General features: G+C 45.7%; 1 protein-coding gene across 1 annotated transcript; it reads left to right on the top strand.

The window, feature by feature from the left end:
- The first annotated feature begins 1,321 nt into the window (after positions 1–1,321).
- LOC126523628 (uncharacterized) lies at positions 1,322–10,598 on the top strand. The gene is made up of 5 exons (XM_050172230.3): positions 1,322–1,557; positions 3,377–3,528; positions 4,296–4,363; positions 5,743–5,826; positions 10,363–10,598. The coding sequence occupies exons 1-5, from the start codon at positions 1,432–1,434 to the stop codon at positions 10,488–10,490; spliced, it is 558 nt and encodes a 185-aa protein (XP_050028187.1). The 5' UTR covers positions 1,322–1,431; the 3' UTR covers positions 10,491–10,598.
- The last annotated feature ends 8,090 nt before the right edge of the window (positions 10,599–18,688 follow it).

The following is an 18,688-nucleotide window of genomic DNA, read 5'->3' as shown; positions in this document are numbered from 1 at the left end:
GTTTCTTTATAGCTGTTATGCTTGCGTGTCTGGAGTACTGCTTTGATATAAACCTGGCAGCGCGGTTTTGTATGCCTTCTATCTTATCAATCAGGTATCGCTGGTGGGGATCCCACAAGGCAGTGGCATATTCTAATTGTGGCCTTACCAGCGACTTATATGCTATGGTTTTAAGAATCTGAGGGGCAGTTCTAAGGGTTCGTATAAGTAGGCTAAGCATTTTCCCGGCTTTCCTGACGGTCATATCAATATGGCTGGAAAAGGACAGATCAGCAGTTAGATGAACACCTAAGTATTTAATTTCGTTAACCTTCCTGAGCATGGAATCTCCCAGTTTGTAAGTTGGTTCATTAGTGATTTTAGATTTAGTGAATGTTACCTGGTAACATTTATCAGTATTCAGGCTAAGTTCCCAGTTTTGACACCAGGAGGCTATGCTGATGAGGTCCTGCTGGAGTACGTCTATATCATGTTGATTGCGAATGGATCTGTAAACAACGCAGTCATCTGCGAAAAGTCTAATTTGTGAGGAAATGTATGAAGCGATGTCGTTGATGTAAATTAAGAACAGCAGCGGCCCCAGCACCGAGCCCTGCGGCACTCCAGAAGTGACTTGGGCAAAACTAGAATTCTTGCCCCCTATAACTACGCATTGTATTCTGTCGTTCAGGTAATCTTCAATAACATTCATGACTTATATAACACATCACCCTATGTTTTCGCACTGCCTGTCTAAAAGGGCCGCGGACATCGTCAAGCAATACAAAAGCTTATTGCCCGCGGTCCTCAATATGTTTGAGTTGAAATAAAAATAAATTGAATTGAAAATTGAACTGAACTTAGGTCACTGGATATGTGGCCCGAACATGCAACCTAATACTCCACTGTTGCATCATTGTTATCTCTACCGATGAAGAATTTTCCATCACCAACTTACATATGTACCACCACTTGAATGCTAATTGCATTAACGTAAACAATCGTCAAAGGATGAGTTCTGCCTCATTTTCTTGCTTCTGCCTATCACGCTTTGTAAACCACTTCGGCTGTTAGCAGTGTTATCCTACCGGAGCTTTCCTTTACTGTATGGTATTCAGACTTTATCGTGCAATAGTTGCCACCGCGCACGCGCTTCAAGCCATTCGTTTCTTTTGGGATTGCGGAGACCTACAGCCGAAGCCCGCCACCTGGGCCCTTCAAGAAGTAAGCTCCTGTCGTGATCCCCACGTACGGCGGCGATAAGTTTAGCCAGCTTCCCGGAACTGGCGGACGCGCATCGCGAGCGCCCATATCCTCAGCGCGAGGACGGACGCGTCTGTCTAGACGTCGATAGCGCGCATCCTGCGAGGCGACAGCTCTGCCGGAGTCTTCGCGCGAAGTGAGAATACATCGAAGGCCGCCGCTTCTACCACCGACGCCTCAGCTGCAACAATGTCCTCGGTTAACACGCTTGCGCTCCTTGCCCTGGCCTTGGTCCAACTCTGCGTGCTCCCTGCACCGGTGCATGCGTCTACAGAGAAAAACGATGTCAAGACGGAGGAAACCGACGCATTCGAGGTACGAAGGAGCATTTCGCATAAAAGTACGCTTTTTCTTGAGTGTGCGCAGTTATTACAGTGTATAACGATACCGTGGTGCCTGCTGAAAACGTCAAAGCCTTGATTCACGTGTTGCCCTGTTCTTAGCAAGTTTTAGGGAACGAACCAAATGAGGAGTAAAGCCAAGAAAAAAGGAAGGACACGAATGTCCGCGTACATTATTGTACAACGTTTGTGATTTCTTACTGCCGCAAAATTTTTCGATTTTGAACTAATTACTGGTTATGCACCTAGGGGCTTAGTAAGTTTAGATGTACCTAGAAGTCCAGCAAATACTACGGCAGAACAGTTCGCCGGATATGCCGATCCTGTAGCAGAAGTTCTTGAGCCAAAGAAAGAGGCACGACGTAATTTTAGTACATCATTCCTTTTCGGAAGTTTTTAAACATTTTGCGTCTGCAAACTGTAGTTCGCCGGCTGCACCTGCCGGTCGTGAAATATATCGGTGTTGCAACCTTCAAGCACCAAGTCGCCTTTTTCTTAGAACCAGCAGGTCTTCAGGAGACATTGTTTTTAACAATATCCAAACTAGGCCAAAGTTGGTACAGTAGTACACGCCGCGAGAAGGAAATGGATGATGCCGAAATTGGCGATGTTAGCGTGTATATTGAGCTTCAGGAAGCTGGAATTATTTCGTGTATTTCTAGAACTGTCTGTCTCTCCCATCATAATCAACTTCATCTTCATCGTTTATTATGTCATTAAAAGGCCCCTTACGGGATATCATAAGAGGTAAAAAAAGAAAGAAAAATTGATACATTGAAACATGGTTAGATAACACGTAAAACAAGAAAATAATAACGCAACATATGGCGAGAAAAACTGAGTGTACGTTTCTGAGGTCATTTGTCAACATTATTTTTTAACATTAGGGGGTTTCTTTGTTGGATTTATTACTTCTGCTAGGTTATTTCATTCAGTTTCTTTTGGTAAAATTCATTGGTTAAAGCTATTCCTCGAGCCATGTAGACGCTGTACACTACGAATGTTGCAAAGGCGGCGTGATGTGCGATTAGGAAGAAATAGCGTACGTCTGCGCTCCGCTTTCATCGATTGTTGCCACGTTTCTAGCGCCGTTCAACATGAATCAAACCAAATAACATGCCGATGAGACCCCAAAACGTCGGTATTCCACGACATACGCAGAAGCAGGACACTTTAGGCAAAGGATTTTTCGGATGCTGGACCACAGGCACAGATTGGCCAAGCAGAAACGGAAGCTCCGGCTCGAAGTCTCCGGGGAGGGACTTCCTGCACCCGAGCAATGCGGGTGTCACGTGGTGCATTTTCGATTGCGACTGAGCTCGATTGTATTCCTTGCGGGCGTGGCAGAAGGGAGCCCATCGGGGTCGTGAAATTTGATCCCGATTGCGCTCGACAGCGATCAAAAGATCACAATATAAATGGGGTGAATATTACGAGGAAGGCACCAGTTAAACCTGGTATGAGATCACAAGTGTTCCGTCGGAGGATAGGTCTTCGGGCCATGAAGACGCTCGCCGTCTGCTGTGGCTGTCTCGGGGACACAGACAACACGAGGGAGAATGCGTAGAGATGCCGAGGGGCGGTCAGATCAGCCCACAGACTACAAAGGGTTGATTACGGACGAACAGTTTCACAGCCGACTTACGCACTCCATTTATGCAGAAAGACTGGAAGCATTTATTTAATCATAATATTCCCTAACGAAAACCACCTGGCAGAAAGAAAAGGAAAACTCACGGCTTTCCTTGTTTTTTGTGCGTGCGTTTTCTAAATTTATGTGTCGACACTCGCAGATTTTGGCTGCCCTTCCCTACGCCGTGGCTATTAAAGACACAAATACCAACCCGTTGTTCAAGTGCCTGACGGCGACACGCATCCAGTTCGACCCCAGCGGTCCATCGGCCACGTACGAGTGGTCACTGAACGCAGGTGATGGACAGCCGAGGTAAACAATTGCCTGCGCTTCTACTGCCGCGTTATGTCGAACCGGATCGTAGAGGAACCGGAAATAAGATTCTTTCATTCGCGCACAGTGCGTGTGGTTCCCCTTCCAAATAAAAATATTGAACGTCATGCGACGCAGTAAGTTAAGGCAAATAAACCACCTCGTCGTTATCGCTCCAGTTATTGGTACTTAAGGCCAGCTTTTATTTGAGAGGATCATATGTCGCCAATATTAAAACAAGCTAACTGTTCAAAAGGTAGCGTTTCCGAAACGAGCCAACACTTCTTGTATGGAACAACTTCTTAGTCGCAAAGAAATATGACCGTTCTTTTTTTTCTTTCCTTTTTCCTTCTGTTTCCATCTCTTTCTAAAACGGGGGCACAAAATCAGTGGCGTGTAAACTGTATTGTCAATTCCGACACTTAAGTTTCTCTAAAAAACCACAGAAAGTCATGTTTACCTTTTTCTTTATAAATTCAGGCCAAATTTAATCATTTTTTATCAATACACTAGACACAACTACTGCTTCATATATTCGTTCATGTCCTTAATGTTATTCGGCCGCTGTAATGTAGCATTGCTCGGCCTTGTATTTCCTTAGCGTGGTTATTCCTCTATCAAGCCGCTACTCACGGCAAAGATGTCCAGTTGCGTATTTTAGATACAAAAATCAATAAACGTAATTGCCGCGGCATTTTCACTTAGTATCTTAAGTGCGACAGATGTGTTACCAATTAATCGACCAGTGCTCATTTCTCTGTTGCCAGGAAGAACGCCACGTTTTACTTCACACTGGGTGACTCCCCCGAGACTGCCACTGTCGTGGTGAACTCAGGTAAGTCGGCGCATTGCTGCAGTGGACTACGCATGCTGTGCTTCAATACATGTGTAGCTTAGGCGCAACTCCATTGCAGCACTGGTTGGTGCATGTAGGATATTACAGATGTTTTTACCGATAAATTAGCATTAGCTGAATTCACCTCGTGTGCCAGCGGGCGGGGAGGGGGGGGGGATACAAGTAATAAAAGCTTGCAAGTACCTCCAAGCAATGTGTTTAGGAACGTTAGTATACTTTGAAGAACATAAGCGCAAGCTCAAGAGTGACAGCCGTCCTGGTGATTGTTAATGTTTAGCTTCAACACCATAGCGAGTAACACACACAATGAGACTCAATGCTGCTATGTGGTGCTGAGCCGGCCTGTATAGATATCTCTAACTTTGAGCTCCTAAATTTAGCAACTCTGAAAGGCATAGCACTGCTGGGCTATGTAACTAATATTTAATCCTCCCAACTCATTCACGCTAGTTAACACTTATGTACTCCCGACTACTCGATCGGTGAGCCTCGCGTAATATTAGGAATAACCTCCCCCTGACTCTCGTTCCACAGATGCTCAACGAACAGGAAAGCAAATCACGCATGAACTCGACAGCATAATTGATGTGAATGCTGTCGAAAATTATTGAAAGTACAGACGACGCGTGAAGAAAGGGTAGCCTGACCTTTCATCTCTTTATATGTAGGTTAGTTTGTTTATTGGAAGCGTGTTGCTCTGTCTCAAAAGCTAGCTTGCTAAACTAGAAGACTAACATACTTGCAGTCATCCCTGCCCTAACGCCAGCATGCTACAAATAGAGAGTCTGAGAATCGATCACTGTCTTCCTGCCTCTGCTAGACGAATTAGCTAGTAGGCAGCAATGGACGCTTACACTCCAACAGAAAACACCTATCATTACACTTTTTTTCACTTTCTTCTATCCTACGCTGACTTTGCGTGCATTTGCTAGCTCTAAACAACTACTTCAGTCTCTGCGCATTGTTTTCCCGCTTCCTAGCAAATTGCGAAATAAAAAAAAAAGATACTCGAAGTTAGAATGCACTGTCCTGCGATCGTACCGTTCCTTACCTTCTTCCGTACTCGCCTTTCGATCAATTCTGAAAGATCGATCCTCTATTCTAAAAATAAAGTCACAAACATCATTAAATGAAATATCAGCCACCGACTTGTCGCCAATGCGTAGTGGTCAGTAACTGTCCCCCTCCAATCATGCTGGAACCTTTCTTTCTGGTGATCATCATTTTTTTTTTTTGCACCGCATGATATTTGGCACAACCAAATGTTGCACTGCCCTGCGCAGGCAGGACGGTACATGCGCGACGTAACTCATTTTGTTTGTTGCGAAAAAAAAATGTATAATTTTGTTCTTTTGCAGACACCAGCAGTCGGCAGACTATTCGGTATCCCTACACTGACTACACGACCTGCGGAATCATGGAAGTCAACTACGAAGGACATCGTAAGCCACACTTACCACGCTACGATTTTAACATTGTGTTGCCCACCTTTCTCAGGGCCAGACGTACACATACAGAATGTGCCTCAACACAATGTCTGCGCAACGATGTAAAAAAAAAAAAGAATACGAAGCGTCATTTTTTGGTCAGAGCAACGTATTCGTTATTGATTGATGGATCCTGGCGTGAGACGGTAAGACACAAAAAGGAAAAAAGAGCGCTCAGAAGAGAAAGGCTTTTTCAGCGCCGGATACACACAGAAAGAAACTGTAGTTAGGGAAGGGGAAGTACATGCTCTAGAAAGGACTGTGTTACAGTGCGAAAACACAGACGTCCGTGCAGAACACCAACTTGACCCCCCTTACAAGAAGCTATCCTAGACTCATTGCCGTTGTCCTCGTAAAAGTCCAAATGTGCATCGTGCCTGCATTGAAAAAAAAGAAACAATGAATATTTAACCCTTATTTCCTTCGTTTTAATTGGTTTAATCAACTGATTGGTTTGGTGATTGATTTGTTCTTTAACATGTGACCATCCTCTACAATTGACAGCTTGAACCCACCCAAAACGTCTCCCCATTCTTATCCTCCAAGAATCGCGTCAGAGTGCAAAAGATTGCTGCGAATGCTGGGGGGCTCTCGTTGTCGTTGTTGGCTGCGAAAACCTTTTCGCCTGCGATAAATTTCTGATGTGCCACAACTGTCCTCCGTCAACCGCTCGGGAGTTCCCTGCAAGAACGATCACGAACTCGTGTCTTTCGGTGGTTGACAAACGTATACGTATCCAGCTGCGTTTAAAAGACAAGTGACGCAGGTTTGCCATCGCTTCACGCGTTCGGTGAACCTGCGGCGTCTATAGTTCGCTATTATTTAAAATGTCGGTTTACAACATTTGCGCTGCACAGCGGGTTTCCAGACTGACTACGCTGAGCAGTTTCGTATCGGACTACGAGCTGTTGTAAAGTTAAGATTGTTCATCTTATGTTTATTATTTTTTTCGTTTCCGCTTTGCTGCATGCCGAAGTCTAAGTCAGGAGCATGCAGTGGTTAGCGAGACTGAGACACCATGTCAGGACCCGAAACTCTTGTCAAGTCGCGGCTGCGACTTTTAGTCCTGTCGGCTCCTTTTTCACGAAGCAAAATAAAATTTCACAGAATTGAATGTGCAATTCACGCAGCACCAGTTTTTTAACTGGTGCTGCGCCTTCTATATACAAAATTGAATTATGAGGTTGCTCGTGCCAAAACCCCTTTCTGATTATGAGGCACACCGTAGTGGCGGACTCCGGAAACGTCGACCGCCTGGGGTTCTTTAACATACGCCTGATTCTAAGTACATGGGTGTTTTCGCATTTTGCCCCCAGCGAAATGTCGCCGCCGTGGCCGGGATTCGATCCAGCGACCGCGTGCTCAGCAGGCCAACACCATAGCCACTAATCAACACCTTTGTAAATACTAAATCATACATATCTCTCAGCTAGCATAAGTATATCATAAACAAACAAGCAACGCAGGATGTTCCGGCTATCACGTCTCGCGTCTTTAAAAAATACGGGCCATTCTGCGTTAACCAAGTGCCTATTGTTCACAGTCCAGCAGAGCGGCTGCCAGTAATTTTTTCGCTGATACCAATCTATTCATTAATTAATTACAAGTAGCTGCTTCAATTACGGCTCTCAATGCCAAGCTGCCAATGAAGAAGTAGAAAATTGAAAGAAACTTGACGCTTGCACGTTTTTCAGCCAGGTGCGTCTTGTCCGTGTACTTTTTCCGACTGATAAAAAAAGCCATGAAGAAGGAAAAATATTGTCACGTGGTAGTGACGTATGAAGAACACAGTAACAATACTGCGAAAGACAAAACTAACTTTTATTAGGCGAACGTACGTATGCCCACAACAACAGGCTACACTTAAAGAACGGCGACAACGGCGAACACAGTCGGCGATCGTCAAAATCTGATCAGCGGGTCAAGCGCGCCGCCTTTTATACATCAGTCGTCGAATGTTCCAGAGTAATCCCTGGGACCCGCGTGTCTTCCACAAAGTTCTACACCATTCGCGTCACGCGATGAAATCAGATAACACAAGGCTCGATAAAAACATACAGCGGATAGAACCATCGACAGCTTCCGAGGAACTTCCTATACATGCAGGCGCGTCCTGCGCTGTGCAATAACATTTGTTAGGCGGTGAAACGTGTTCGCCCGATAGAGATATACAAGTACACGTGTCAATATCTCGTGACCAACCATCCGCGCGCATCAAAAAGCAGCGCCCTCGAACACGCTCCGCGGGGGTTGGTGAGCGCCTTCTACACGACGCATCAAGCACAGGTTATCGGCCCTCTTTCCTGATCAACACCAAGGCGTCACGCTGTCGCGGTGGGGCGCACCAGATAATGCGCCAGCTCGGCCACTAACTGCTGTGTAGCTTGTTTGAGGGCGCTGCTTTGTGGTGCGGGTGGATGGTTGGTCACGTGACATTTTTTTTTTCTTCCTTTTTCTCGGGCTTTCTTTATCAGCCGGAAAAGAAATAAACGGTCCAAGAAGCACGCGCCCGAAAGCATGCCAGCTTTAAGCGTCTTTCAATTTCCTACAATTTCTTCATCGTCAGCGCGGCGTTCGGAGCAGTTATTAAAAAAAAATTCAATATATACCTAAAATTAAAATTAGGAAGCTTTTAAACATAGCGAATTTCAATTAACTCTTCAATTAAATGGCACGAAAAACAATTGCTGACGGCTGCTCGACTGTGAACAAATTGCAGTGGGCTATCTCGACGTAAAATGGCCCATCGTTTTAAGAACCACGATGCATGATACCTGGAGCACCATGTGCAGGGTATTTTAGAACGAACCCTTTCAAAAAAATTTCTTATTTGCCTGTGTCAGATAGCACAATTCTTCTCCATGTGCCGATTTACTCGAAAAGGCGGGAATTATTTGTATAATAAATTGAAATGCATAATGGACTAATTCAATAAAATCGCCTAATTATATTTCTATCTAATCACCTTCTTTTTTTTTCCAATTTGCAAATTCTAGCCGGTGAGCTCGCAAGGCGGATTCACTTGAAAAGAATTGACAACATTTAGGAGATACGCGCCGTCAAACTTGCGGTAAAAGTTCACTGTCGGTCCACTTACTTTCTTAGAAAAACATCGTTTCATGCATTGAAGCATAAAAGTAACTCGAACGCCAATGCATTTCTGTACAAAGTTCTGGAATTTATATCTCGAAACTTATTCCATCCTGAGAATTAGCTTCAAGTGGATCCGTCTTGCGAACTCCCTGGTTAGAATTTGTCATTTGCAGTATGTGCGATAAGGTAATTAGTTAAAAACTTGATTAATTAATTTTTGTTAATTAGTCGATTGTGCATTTCAATTTTCTGTGCATGTGTGCCTCTTCAAGTAGACCAGCTCGTGAAGTAGAATTGCGCTGTCGGCCACAGGCAATCTTTAATAGTCTTTGAAAGACCCGCCGCGGTTGCTCAGTGGCTATGGTGTTAGGCTGCTGAGCACGAGGTCGCGGGATTGAATCCCGGCCACGGCGGCCGCATTTCGATGGGGGCGAAATGCGAAAACACCCGTGTGCTTAGATTTAGGTGCACGTTAAAGAACCCCAGGTGGTCGAAATTTCCGGAGTCCTCCACTACGGCGTGCCTCATAATCAGAAAGTGGTTTTGGCACGTAAAACCCCAGAATTTAATAGTCTTTGAAAGTGTTCGCTGAAACACCCGGTATATCTGTGCTTGCAAAGCAATGACTGAACTGTCACCTAGAAATGGCGTCTTACGGCGTGCACAAGAAATTCTACGTTCCGCATGACGTACACGCATAGCAATTGAAATGGTACAATGTTTAAACAGGTCAGCCAAGCCGATGTGTAAGTGAACGATGAAAGAGTACGAGTGATCATTATCGACCGCAGTGGGCCGTCCCCTGCCTAATCACTCCAAACTACCTACATGTTTAGCTGCTACCCAGCAAATTATTATGTCGGCTCTTATGGCTCAGATTGTGGCGGTTCTACACTTACTGCCCTGCGTAATAGAAAACTTTGTTTGGAATCATTTCACTGACCTTTCTTCCTTGATCATTGCGTTGTCATAGCGGTAGCTGCGCGCATACTTTTCATGTAAATGCAAGCATGCAAGTATGAAGTGCTATATAACAACACATCTCAGTTGAAAGTAACGCTTCGTATCTTGGTGTTGTCTTCTTTGCACTAAATCTATCACGTTCTAAATGCGCATAACCATGCTCAACCTTTGGCAACATGGCAGAACTCGTTTTTGCTTGTTCCATAGAGCAACCTTTCATCCACACTAAAACATAATTAAATCGATGCTTACAAGAATCTTGCGCGGTTATTTACCGTGAAATATTAAGTTTGCAGGGACAACATGGCCACAATTAGCACATAACCGGGGTAGTTGGAGAAGTATGGGAGAGGCCTTTGCCCTGCAGTGGGCGTAGCCAGGCTGATGATGTGGATTATTCTTATTATATTACTGTTTTTTTTTTCTTCCTTTCAGATTGCACACTGTGGGTAAAAAACGCGACGGCTACGATTCCGGAAGAATGTCACCGACAGCATACCAAGATCTGCGGGGAGGGTGTTTCCCTCTACGACAAAGATACTTGCAGCAAAGTCACCGCATAGATATGTTGCAAAGAAAATGTTCAAAACAGAGAAAATATAAGCATGATTAAAATTCGAGGGCTACGAAAATAGTATAGGCGAACAAAATAAAGAGAAGTCCCCAAATAATTTGCGCGCGTTGTTTTGTTCGTGTGCACAAAAAGGCTACCTCAGCGTACGAAAACATGGGTCACCGTTCAGCTTAAGTTTTTATACACGTCCCTTTTGTTATGTTTCGTGTTCTGGGAAGCCTGAGGCACCTCGGAAAAAGCACTTACAAATCTTTCATTTACATGGGCTATAAAACTTCCTTCAGTTAAAACATTTAAGAAACAGGTGGGAAAAGGGGCTGCGTTTCTGTCGTTTGATGCTATAAGCAAGGTAATATTATCGCAAAGCCTTAACACCAGTGTTTGCTGCTTTCGTAACGCTGCCTCTGAAAGAAGGTAAGGAGTACACGATGGATGTCTACTGTTCTAACTTATTTGAACTCCAGGCAATACGAGACGGCACTGCGGCATCCTCATTATTATCAGATGTTGCACAAGCGCACATACATACCGATTCCTTGAATGCCACAAAACAGCTGAAGTGTGTCAGCGAAACTACATCACTTTGCCAGAAGATACCTAAGCTTCACACGAACTCAACTTTCTGTTCTCACCTAAACTGTCTACATGAGCTCTGACATTTTCAATGCAATTTGTTAAGACGCCGGATAGTCGTGCCTTGTGGCTTGCTGTACGGCTTTATTAAATGGCAGGTGTCCAAGACTGACGTGCCATGGGCCTCAGGAGACTAGCCATCCGGACAGGAACGAACGACGACATTGGATTGCAAAAACTTTAGCGACTTATTTACGACATGTATTAAGATGAGAAGAGAGAAAATTATGTACATGACGGGCCGCTCAAATAGCCCCCGATGTGACTCCAATGAAAGTAGTCATTGAACCGGGCGGGCGAGGGATATTGCGACAAGATGCGCTATCTTCTTTCTGATTGTGTCACAGAGGAGGGAGCTTACAAGACTTTTATTTTTCTTTTGATGATGTCGTTTCCTTGCCCCAAGTGCGTAGAGCCCTTCTTTTTCCGCGGTGCTTTCTTCCGGAGAGGCGGTAATACTTTCAAATCTCCCCTAAAGGACCGACAAATGACGTCAGCGGCACTCCACAATGGCCTCTGCATTCCACTCGTGGCGAAGCCTCCGCCTTCCACAGATCGCATTCTCTTGTGCATTCTTTGTTTGCCGAAAGGGCTCCGTCGCCCCATAGCAACTATCACCCCCAAAGGTAAGCTTGTCGACCGAAAGGGCTACCTTCACGGATGACGCGACATTTAATAGATCTGCCCCACAAGGTTTGGGGACTGACGTGGGTGTCCAACCCCGCACCCCAGCATGGCTCCGTTTACTGGCTTCTCATCGGCGACAGGAAATCTGACTACTCGAACTACAATAGAAACACACTTTTGAATTATCTATATCGCAGTTCCAGGTAGGCAGGCCAGCGCCAGGCCACTCCCAAATATGCAGGCGTGAAACCCACACAAGGTTTAATGGGTGTTTCCATAATGGCAAGTCGTAACAAATGGCAGAGAGCAAAGCACACACAAGAATGACGAACAACGCAGCCACCCACACCTCTTGTGCCATACTTACTATTTTCCTTGCCCGAAAAATTCCTGAACGCGACAAACGTGCTCTTACTCGATCCTCCGTGTGCATGCTTCCTCCCTCGCATCTTCACAAGAGAGGAACTTCCCATGAAGGTGAACATGAACAAAGGTGCATTTCAAGAAGTGAAAATTTTCTTGTTGGTCAACCTTACAGTTCAATTCAGTTTATTCAACCTCACTACATGATGTCAGGAGCACAGACAAAAGGTCATTATGATGAATGGCTTGAGGAAGGAAGGGCGTAACCCCTGGGGGCATACAGCAGAGTACAACAATGCAACAACAATGTCCGTGCCAGTTGATAACCTATGCGAACTGCTTATGCACTCGCAAGGCGATAGCGGTGTGACTTTTTCCAGATACTGGTTCAGTAATTTAATGGGAAAAGAAAGAGTGTGTTAAGAGTGAAACACTTATAGGCACAGTAAAGGAAGGGCAGTCACGGTGCTTATAACCGAGTGTGCAAGATACCTTCTGCGCCAAGTATTCTATGTGATTATCCGAGTAAAATGTTTCTGAGAAATAATCTTCCAAAGACCAGAAAGAACTGTGGAAATTCTATATCTTCTTCGTTAATGATAAGAACCATATATTTCAATTTTCTACAGCTACAAACAAAAGTAGCGGCAATTGTGCTGGCATTACTACACATAGCAAGACTGGTAGTTAAATTTTAATCATCCATATTAATCCTATGAAAGATCAGGGGTCTAAATGATGGTCTTGAGAGTGTGATGATGCTCGCATTGTGATTCGGTGGCAAGAAACATGTCACAAGTGCTCAACAAAATGCATGGCAATATTTACCAATTGACGAGGCCTTCGAATGCAGTGCTTCTTCTATGTTGGCAGATGTGACAATCTTCTCTGCAGGCACATCAATATACTTCAGTCACAATAAACAGGTGGCTCCTTGTTGATCAGCCTCAGTTTCATATAGCAGGGACGGACATAAGCAGCGGCACCCTACCTGTCCGAGTGCACATGGCAGAGCTCATTTTTGTTACCGTTCGATTCACCAACACCACCTGAACCAGTTCAAGAGATACTTCAGCTTGCCGTTTATTTCATCGGTTCAGCAATGGCATCCTCTGAGCCACGACGTTCATTTCGAAAGGTACAGGACTGGTTCATGATTTTGCTTTATGCCTGCCTACTGAGGTTGTCAGCTTGATGCATACATGCAGGTGGGAAGCAGCGTCGCACCCATTGGAACCTATCTTACGGATGTCTACTGTGTCTATGCAACGCGAAGTGTGTTCCCACCACATAAGCTATGACTGCGATTACGGACCTCTCAAAGTGAGACGGAAGTGAGACAGACAAAACGAAACGCCTGTGTCCCGCCTGCAACGCTGAAATTAAGCTCCACAATTCTGAATTCCTCGTATCCCGCCGTGAATTGGTTCACAATGGTGAAGGCGAATGAAACATACCTTTTAGGAGCTAAACGCAACACAAATAGTCTTGTATGAGCGATTGCCTGCACAATTTCCTAGAAAGGTGATCTTGTTAAAAAGCCCTCACCAGATGCCATTGCAAATTATGTGTATACCCATGAAGCTGCAGGGCACCTCCTCGAAGTACCTAACTGCAAACTCTTCTGGAACTAGTTGATTATTAGAAGCGATAAGAGAAATTGAAATGTCCCATTGCTATGTTACCAGGAGGCGTGCTTCACTGCCGATGTAAATCTTTTCTCCTAGTACCTCGACTTGCCGCTGCAAGACCGTTTTCTTTCCTGTGTTCTCCAAAAAAAGATTCAAGGGACCGCGCCACGTTTACATGGCGAGTCCCGCTTCCCTTCCTTTATTTTCTTCCTCTTTTTCGTGCGTGGCACACTCCTAGTGGCGGTCGTGAACATTCTTCATTGGATGATTTACCTAGGTCACATTCCATAACCAGTGACGTTACAGGCAACCTGTCTGACCAGGCATTTGTGCATGTGACATTCACCATATCGTTGTTACTCCCTCGAGAGGAAGGGCATGTGGGCTACCGTTTGAAATTTCAAGTGTTCTCATTCCGCGTTGTCGCTTAATACTTTACTGACACGATTGCCGCAACATGACCTATGCTCTGCACGTCTCTTTATTCAGTGACCAAACCTGGCGAGTTGCCCCTTAGATTTTGAAGTGGTTAATAAAGTTTTGCTCGAACTTCTTTACTCCAAGCCTTCGGTAGGGACAAGGAAGCGCTGTACGTAGACGCGGCAGAATACGAGGATCAACGTGCTTTTGCAGTGGCCGTCCTCAATACCGAGAAACAATTGGTCAGTTCTTGTAGCATACGTGTAAAAAACCCCGAGGTAGCGGAAGAGGTGGCGATAGCTCTAGCCATCGTTAACCCCAGTTGTAGATACATACTCAGTGACTCGCAGACGGCGGTCACAAACTATGCACAAGGCAGAATTTCGACGAAGGCTGAGGCTATCGAAAGCCAACGCGAACTATGTCACCTCCGAGGAGACGGGGGAACGACACATTATATGGTTCCCGGCTCACACGTCCCCCGACAGCCCCGTACCCAACCTCAACGAGGAGGTCCGCCGCGTAGCGCGAGGTCTCACATTCCGCGCCCGCGAAGAAGGATCCTCTCTTGGGGTTGGAAATCCAACGGAGGCATGGACAGAGAGGGACAGAATGACCAGATACTGTGACATTACAAAATTTTATCAAAACTCAAGGCGGGTTTATCTGCCCCCTAACCCCAAACTCGACAGGGCCTAAGCGGTAGACTGGAGGCAGCTACAAACAAAGACCTTCCCCAACCCCGTCCATCTCAGGAGGATATATCCGGACATCTACTCAGATGATAACTGCAAACTATGCGGCAGGGCTCACGCATCTCTTAGACACATTCTCTGGGAATGTGAGGTTATATGCAGAGAAGATGCAGTTTCCCCAGATGAAGCTGCGGCGCGATGGACGGCCGCGTTGCGCAGCTCAAACCTCCAAAATCAACTATGGGCCATCCAGAAAGCCCGTGAGGCGGCGAGGATACAGGATCTCCGGACCTCCTCGGGGGCGGCCTAGGCCCAGGCCACGAATTTGCCGGATTGTTAATAAAGTTGTTACCACCACCACCAAGTTTTCTTTTTAGCCCTAAACATCTTTTGGGCTTCGTGAGCAATCCTTTTTACTGGCAGGCCTTAACTATAACAGTTGCAAACATATTTCACTGAACAGATGCCGGCTAGGTAGATGTAACTACTTAGCTTCCAAGAATCCAGTGTATTGGGCCACTAAAGACACAGAAAAGTAATAGTTGCGCTGCTTGTGTCTTATGTAGCTCATCAGCAAAGAATCCCTGCCAATCGTCAAGCGTAAAAGAACATGGAAATCCGCCACATCACAAACATTACTACTCTCCTGTTCAAGATATCTACGTTCTCTGATAAAACAATATTTTATAAGTATACCGCTCTGTAAACTCGGTTACAAAGCACAGCAGAGCGTGCTTATGAACTTTTGTTGAAAGAAGTAATGTCAGCTAGCACTTACGATTCTCATCTAAACTGGAAGGAGGTGTCTGAAGCCACTACGCACCTGCAGGATCAGTCTTAAAGCTGCGTATATGTGACAAATTGTGACTGGTAGCACTTGCCATACATGTTAAAAAAGTCAGGAAAGATGTCACACGAAATATGGTCACATGCGATGCCGCAGGCATAAAAACCGATATATATATATGTATAACGCTCACACATTCTTTAAGTATCATTCATTATTCGCTATAAAGTGCATAATTATTGGAATTGCCGTCACGGGAGTTAATATTAACTGCACTTTCAACGCTGCAGAAGGATGACTGTTACTCTGCCCACACTGCAATATATATAACCGTCTTAGTGCCTAAGGAACCTTGCGCACAATGAGTGGCGTAGCTAGGTCGTCTGGCACCCGGGGCCCATAGGTCTTCTGGCACCCCCCCCCCCCTTGATGTAGTCGAGGAAGGCGAGGATATCGACAATTTCCGGGTTTCAGCACCAGTACAGCCGCCTTGGATACCGCGCACGTTCCCCGAGTTATCCTCTCTTTCGCTTTCTTTCCCAGAGATCGCGAATGCAGCAAATATACACGCTGTTTTTCCTGCGCCAAATAACACAGGGTGCTGCACCGATAACGTGTGATAAGCCCATGTGCACATCTTCTGTCAGACTGTAAGGCTTGGCACCGAATACAAATGCGGCATCGTGGAAAATATGGCTCACGTCACAAGTAACAAAAAATATCTTTATAATAAAGTTTTAATTACCAATTTTAGCGGCCATATTGCATTTGCAAAGTTGAAGCCCGACATTCATATCTTGCCCAACAACAACTTCACAAAAATTGTCGTAGGTACTATGACACGCAGTATTTTGTCTGTGCGCAGCCCTGAACGAAAACGAAAATTAAATTGTCAGTGACGCTGATCTCCCCACCCTATTAGACAACGCTACCTGCCTCCCCGCTGCGCGGGCGCCAATGCTATGACAATTACGAGTTCTCTTCATTCTGATCAATAAAGCCTTGTTTTCATTTGCTGCTATACGGACAAACGTGATTATCCGAGCTGCGGTACCACCGCAAGATTGGGAACAGAATAGAGCACGCTTCGCGTCGAATCTTGGCGTCACCATAAAGAAAGAAAGAAAAGGCCGCGATGAAGCCCGTGCCAGCGAAAGCTTGCAGTACTGTTGGTCTGCACTCGCAATGGTGAGGATTAAGGGATCAACGTCACTAGTCCACTATTTCATATTTATTTCGCTGCTGCCATATACTGGACGCTGTCCGCGCTGTGTAGGTTGTAGCACCCAAAACGATTTTGTTTAAGAAGTTTTTGTTGAGTTCATAATATGACTTTCAGTCCTCAATTCTCGAATTGAAGTTCTTCCTTTATAAGTACTTATTACGGGATTATTAAGGATATGGTTATTTCTTATCTGCCATATTTTTCGCGCTACCGAGTTCCTAGTAATCACAAAAAGACATAACTTCATAGAATCTCGATCGGGAAATACCCTTACAAAATTCACCTTTTTTTTCTAAAGTTCTGCGCAGCTGATACAGACAGTGTACTTGTAACATGAAGTCACGCAACAACAACAGTTTTCTGAAACTTTCGAGGTTAAGAAGGAAAGCGTGAAACATAACGGCAGGCTTCGCAGCGGCTTCTCGGAGCGAGCGGGAGAGGGGAAGTAAAAGCGAGCCGGACATCGCGGCGGGCCCGCGACTACAGCCTGTCGAGTCATACGCCGCCAAACTCTTCGGCCGAACCGAGTCTGAAGACGATCCAGAAAATCCCAATCGCGACTTTTGACGGCCCTACTTATGCAACGTCGCTCTCAACGAACGCTTCGCCGTAAACGCGAGTGCCGGGCGCGCTGGTTGAACGCCCTCTTGCTGCTGTCTTTGCTCGTCTTCGCTGCGCGTTCTGAACGGAAGAGGGACCCAAGAGCCCAAACGCCTTACAACGCCTCACTGTATGTTTAGCGACTTCTGCTCCCAGCATGAACGCACAGCACGAGCGCACCCCACATGAAACGTTCCGCTAAGGCGAGTAGTTTAGCGACCATTTCGCGAATTAAATTTTTTTAGCCCGCACATTCGTGCAATTATTTCGTGGGGTGTTGATAGTTCTGAAGCCGACCATTCTGCGGCACAACGCATCGGGTGCATGAGCTCGGGCTACTGGATACTGGAGCATTCTTTGCAATTTGCGCCCAGTCAAGCTGGTGGAAAGAGGGGTGTCTTCAGGCATATATGACACCCCCCCCCTGGCCCCTAGCACCCAGGGCCCCCGGCCCCCCGCCCCCCCGGCCCCCCCTGTTGCTACGCCTGTGCGCACAATATCATCCCAGTTTCCAAATGCAGCGGGCCCATACAGAGAATGTTGGCAGAAAACTTAAATGGTGTGAGCAAACTGCCCGAGACCAGTGAACTGATGTATAAATTAGGAGAAAAAGAAGCTGAACAGCTAACACAACATGTTAGCATTACCATTCGTGGGAACAGAGCCCTGCTTAGAGCAACAAACTATGAAGAAGACTAGGGAAACGAAATGCGCATCGGTTGCATTTCGCAAACGGAAACGAACGAAGGATCCAGCTATCTACAGTGGCCTCGTTATCACGCCTTGTGCACAGCGCCTGACGGGGATCTCTCTTTCACTCTTTTTTTTTTTTTTTTACTCATCAGCAGTCGCTTCGCTGTACTAGCGTTGGAGTATACTCCGTGGCTTAGATTATTTGCGTTGTTGGTTCATCCAACAGTTATTCCTACGCTGTGCGACTGTCGCTGTTACCTCGAAAGTAGCTTGTTTGTTTACCCGTCAATAGTCTGCACCGTGCTCCGTCATCATCTGGGCGGGCTCTGGTCAAGCGGTCGCTTCACGGGAAGCACCCAAAGGATTGACATTGCCGTATTGAGACTTAACAATACATAAATAAAATCGAGCCAAAAAGCTCACCGGAATAGAAACCTCCCCGCAGTGGCGTAGTCAGAAATGCTTTTCGGGAGCGAGGAGGAGGGGGATGCGGGGGCAGCGCGCACTTGACCT

This window comes from Dermacentor andersoni, chromosome 6 (genome assembly GCF_023375885.2).
Source record: "Dermacentor andersoni chromosome 6, qqDerAnde1_hic_scaffold, whole genome shotgun sequence".
NCBI lineage: Eukaryota > Metazoa > Arthropoda > Arachnida > Ixodida > Ixodidae > Dermacentor > Dermacentor andersoni.
This window is presented reverse-complemented; position numbering and strand designations above follow the sequence as displayed.

Excerpts from the sequence above, each read along its gene's own strand:
- LOC126523628 (XM_050172230.3), top strand. The coding sequence starts at position 1,432 with ATGTCCTCGGTTAACACGCTTGCGCTCCTTGCCCTGGCCTTGGTCCAA. Across the intron at positions 1,558-3,376 it reads AGGAAACCGACGCATTCGAG|ATTTTGGCTGCCCTTCCCTA; the intron begins GTACGAAGGAGC and ends CGACACTCGCAG. Across the intron at positions 3,529-4,295 it reads GCAGGTGATGGACAGCCGAG|GAAGAACGCCACGTTTTACT; the intron begins GTAAACAATTGC and ends CTCTGTTGCCAG.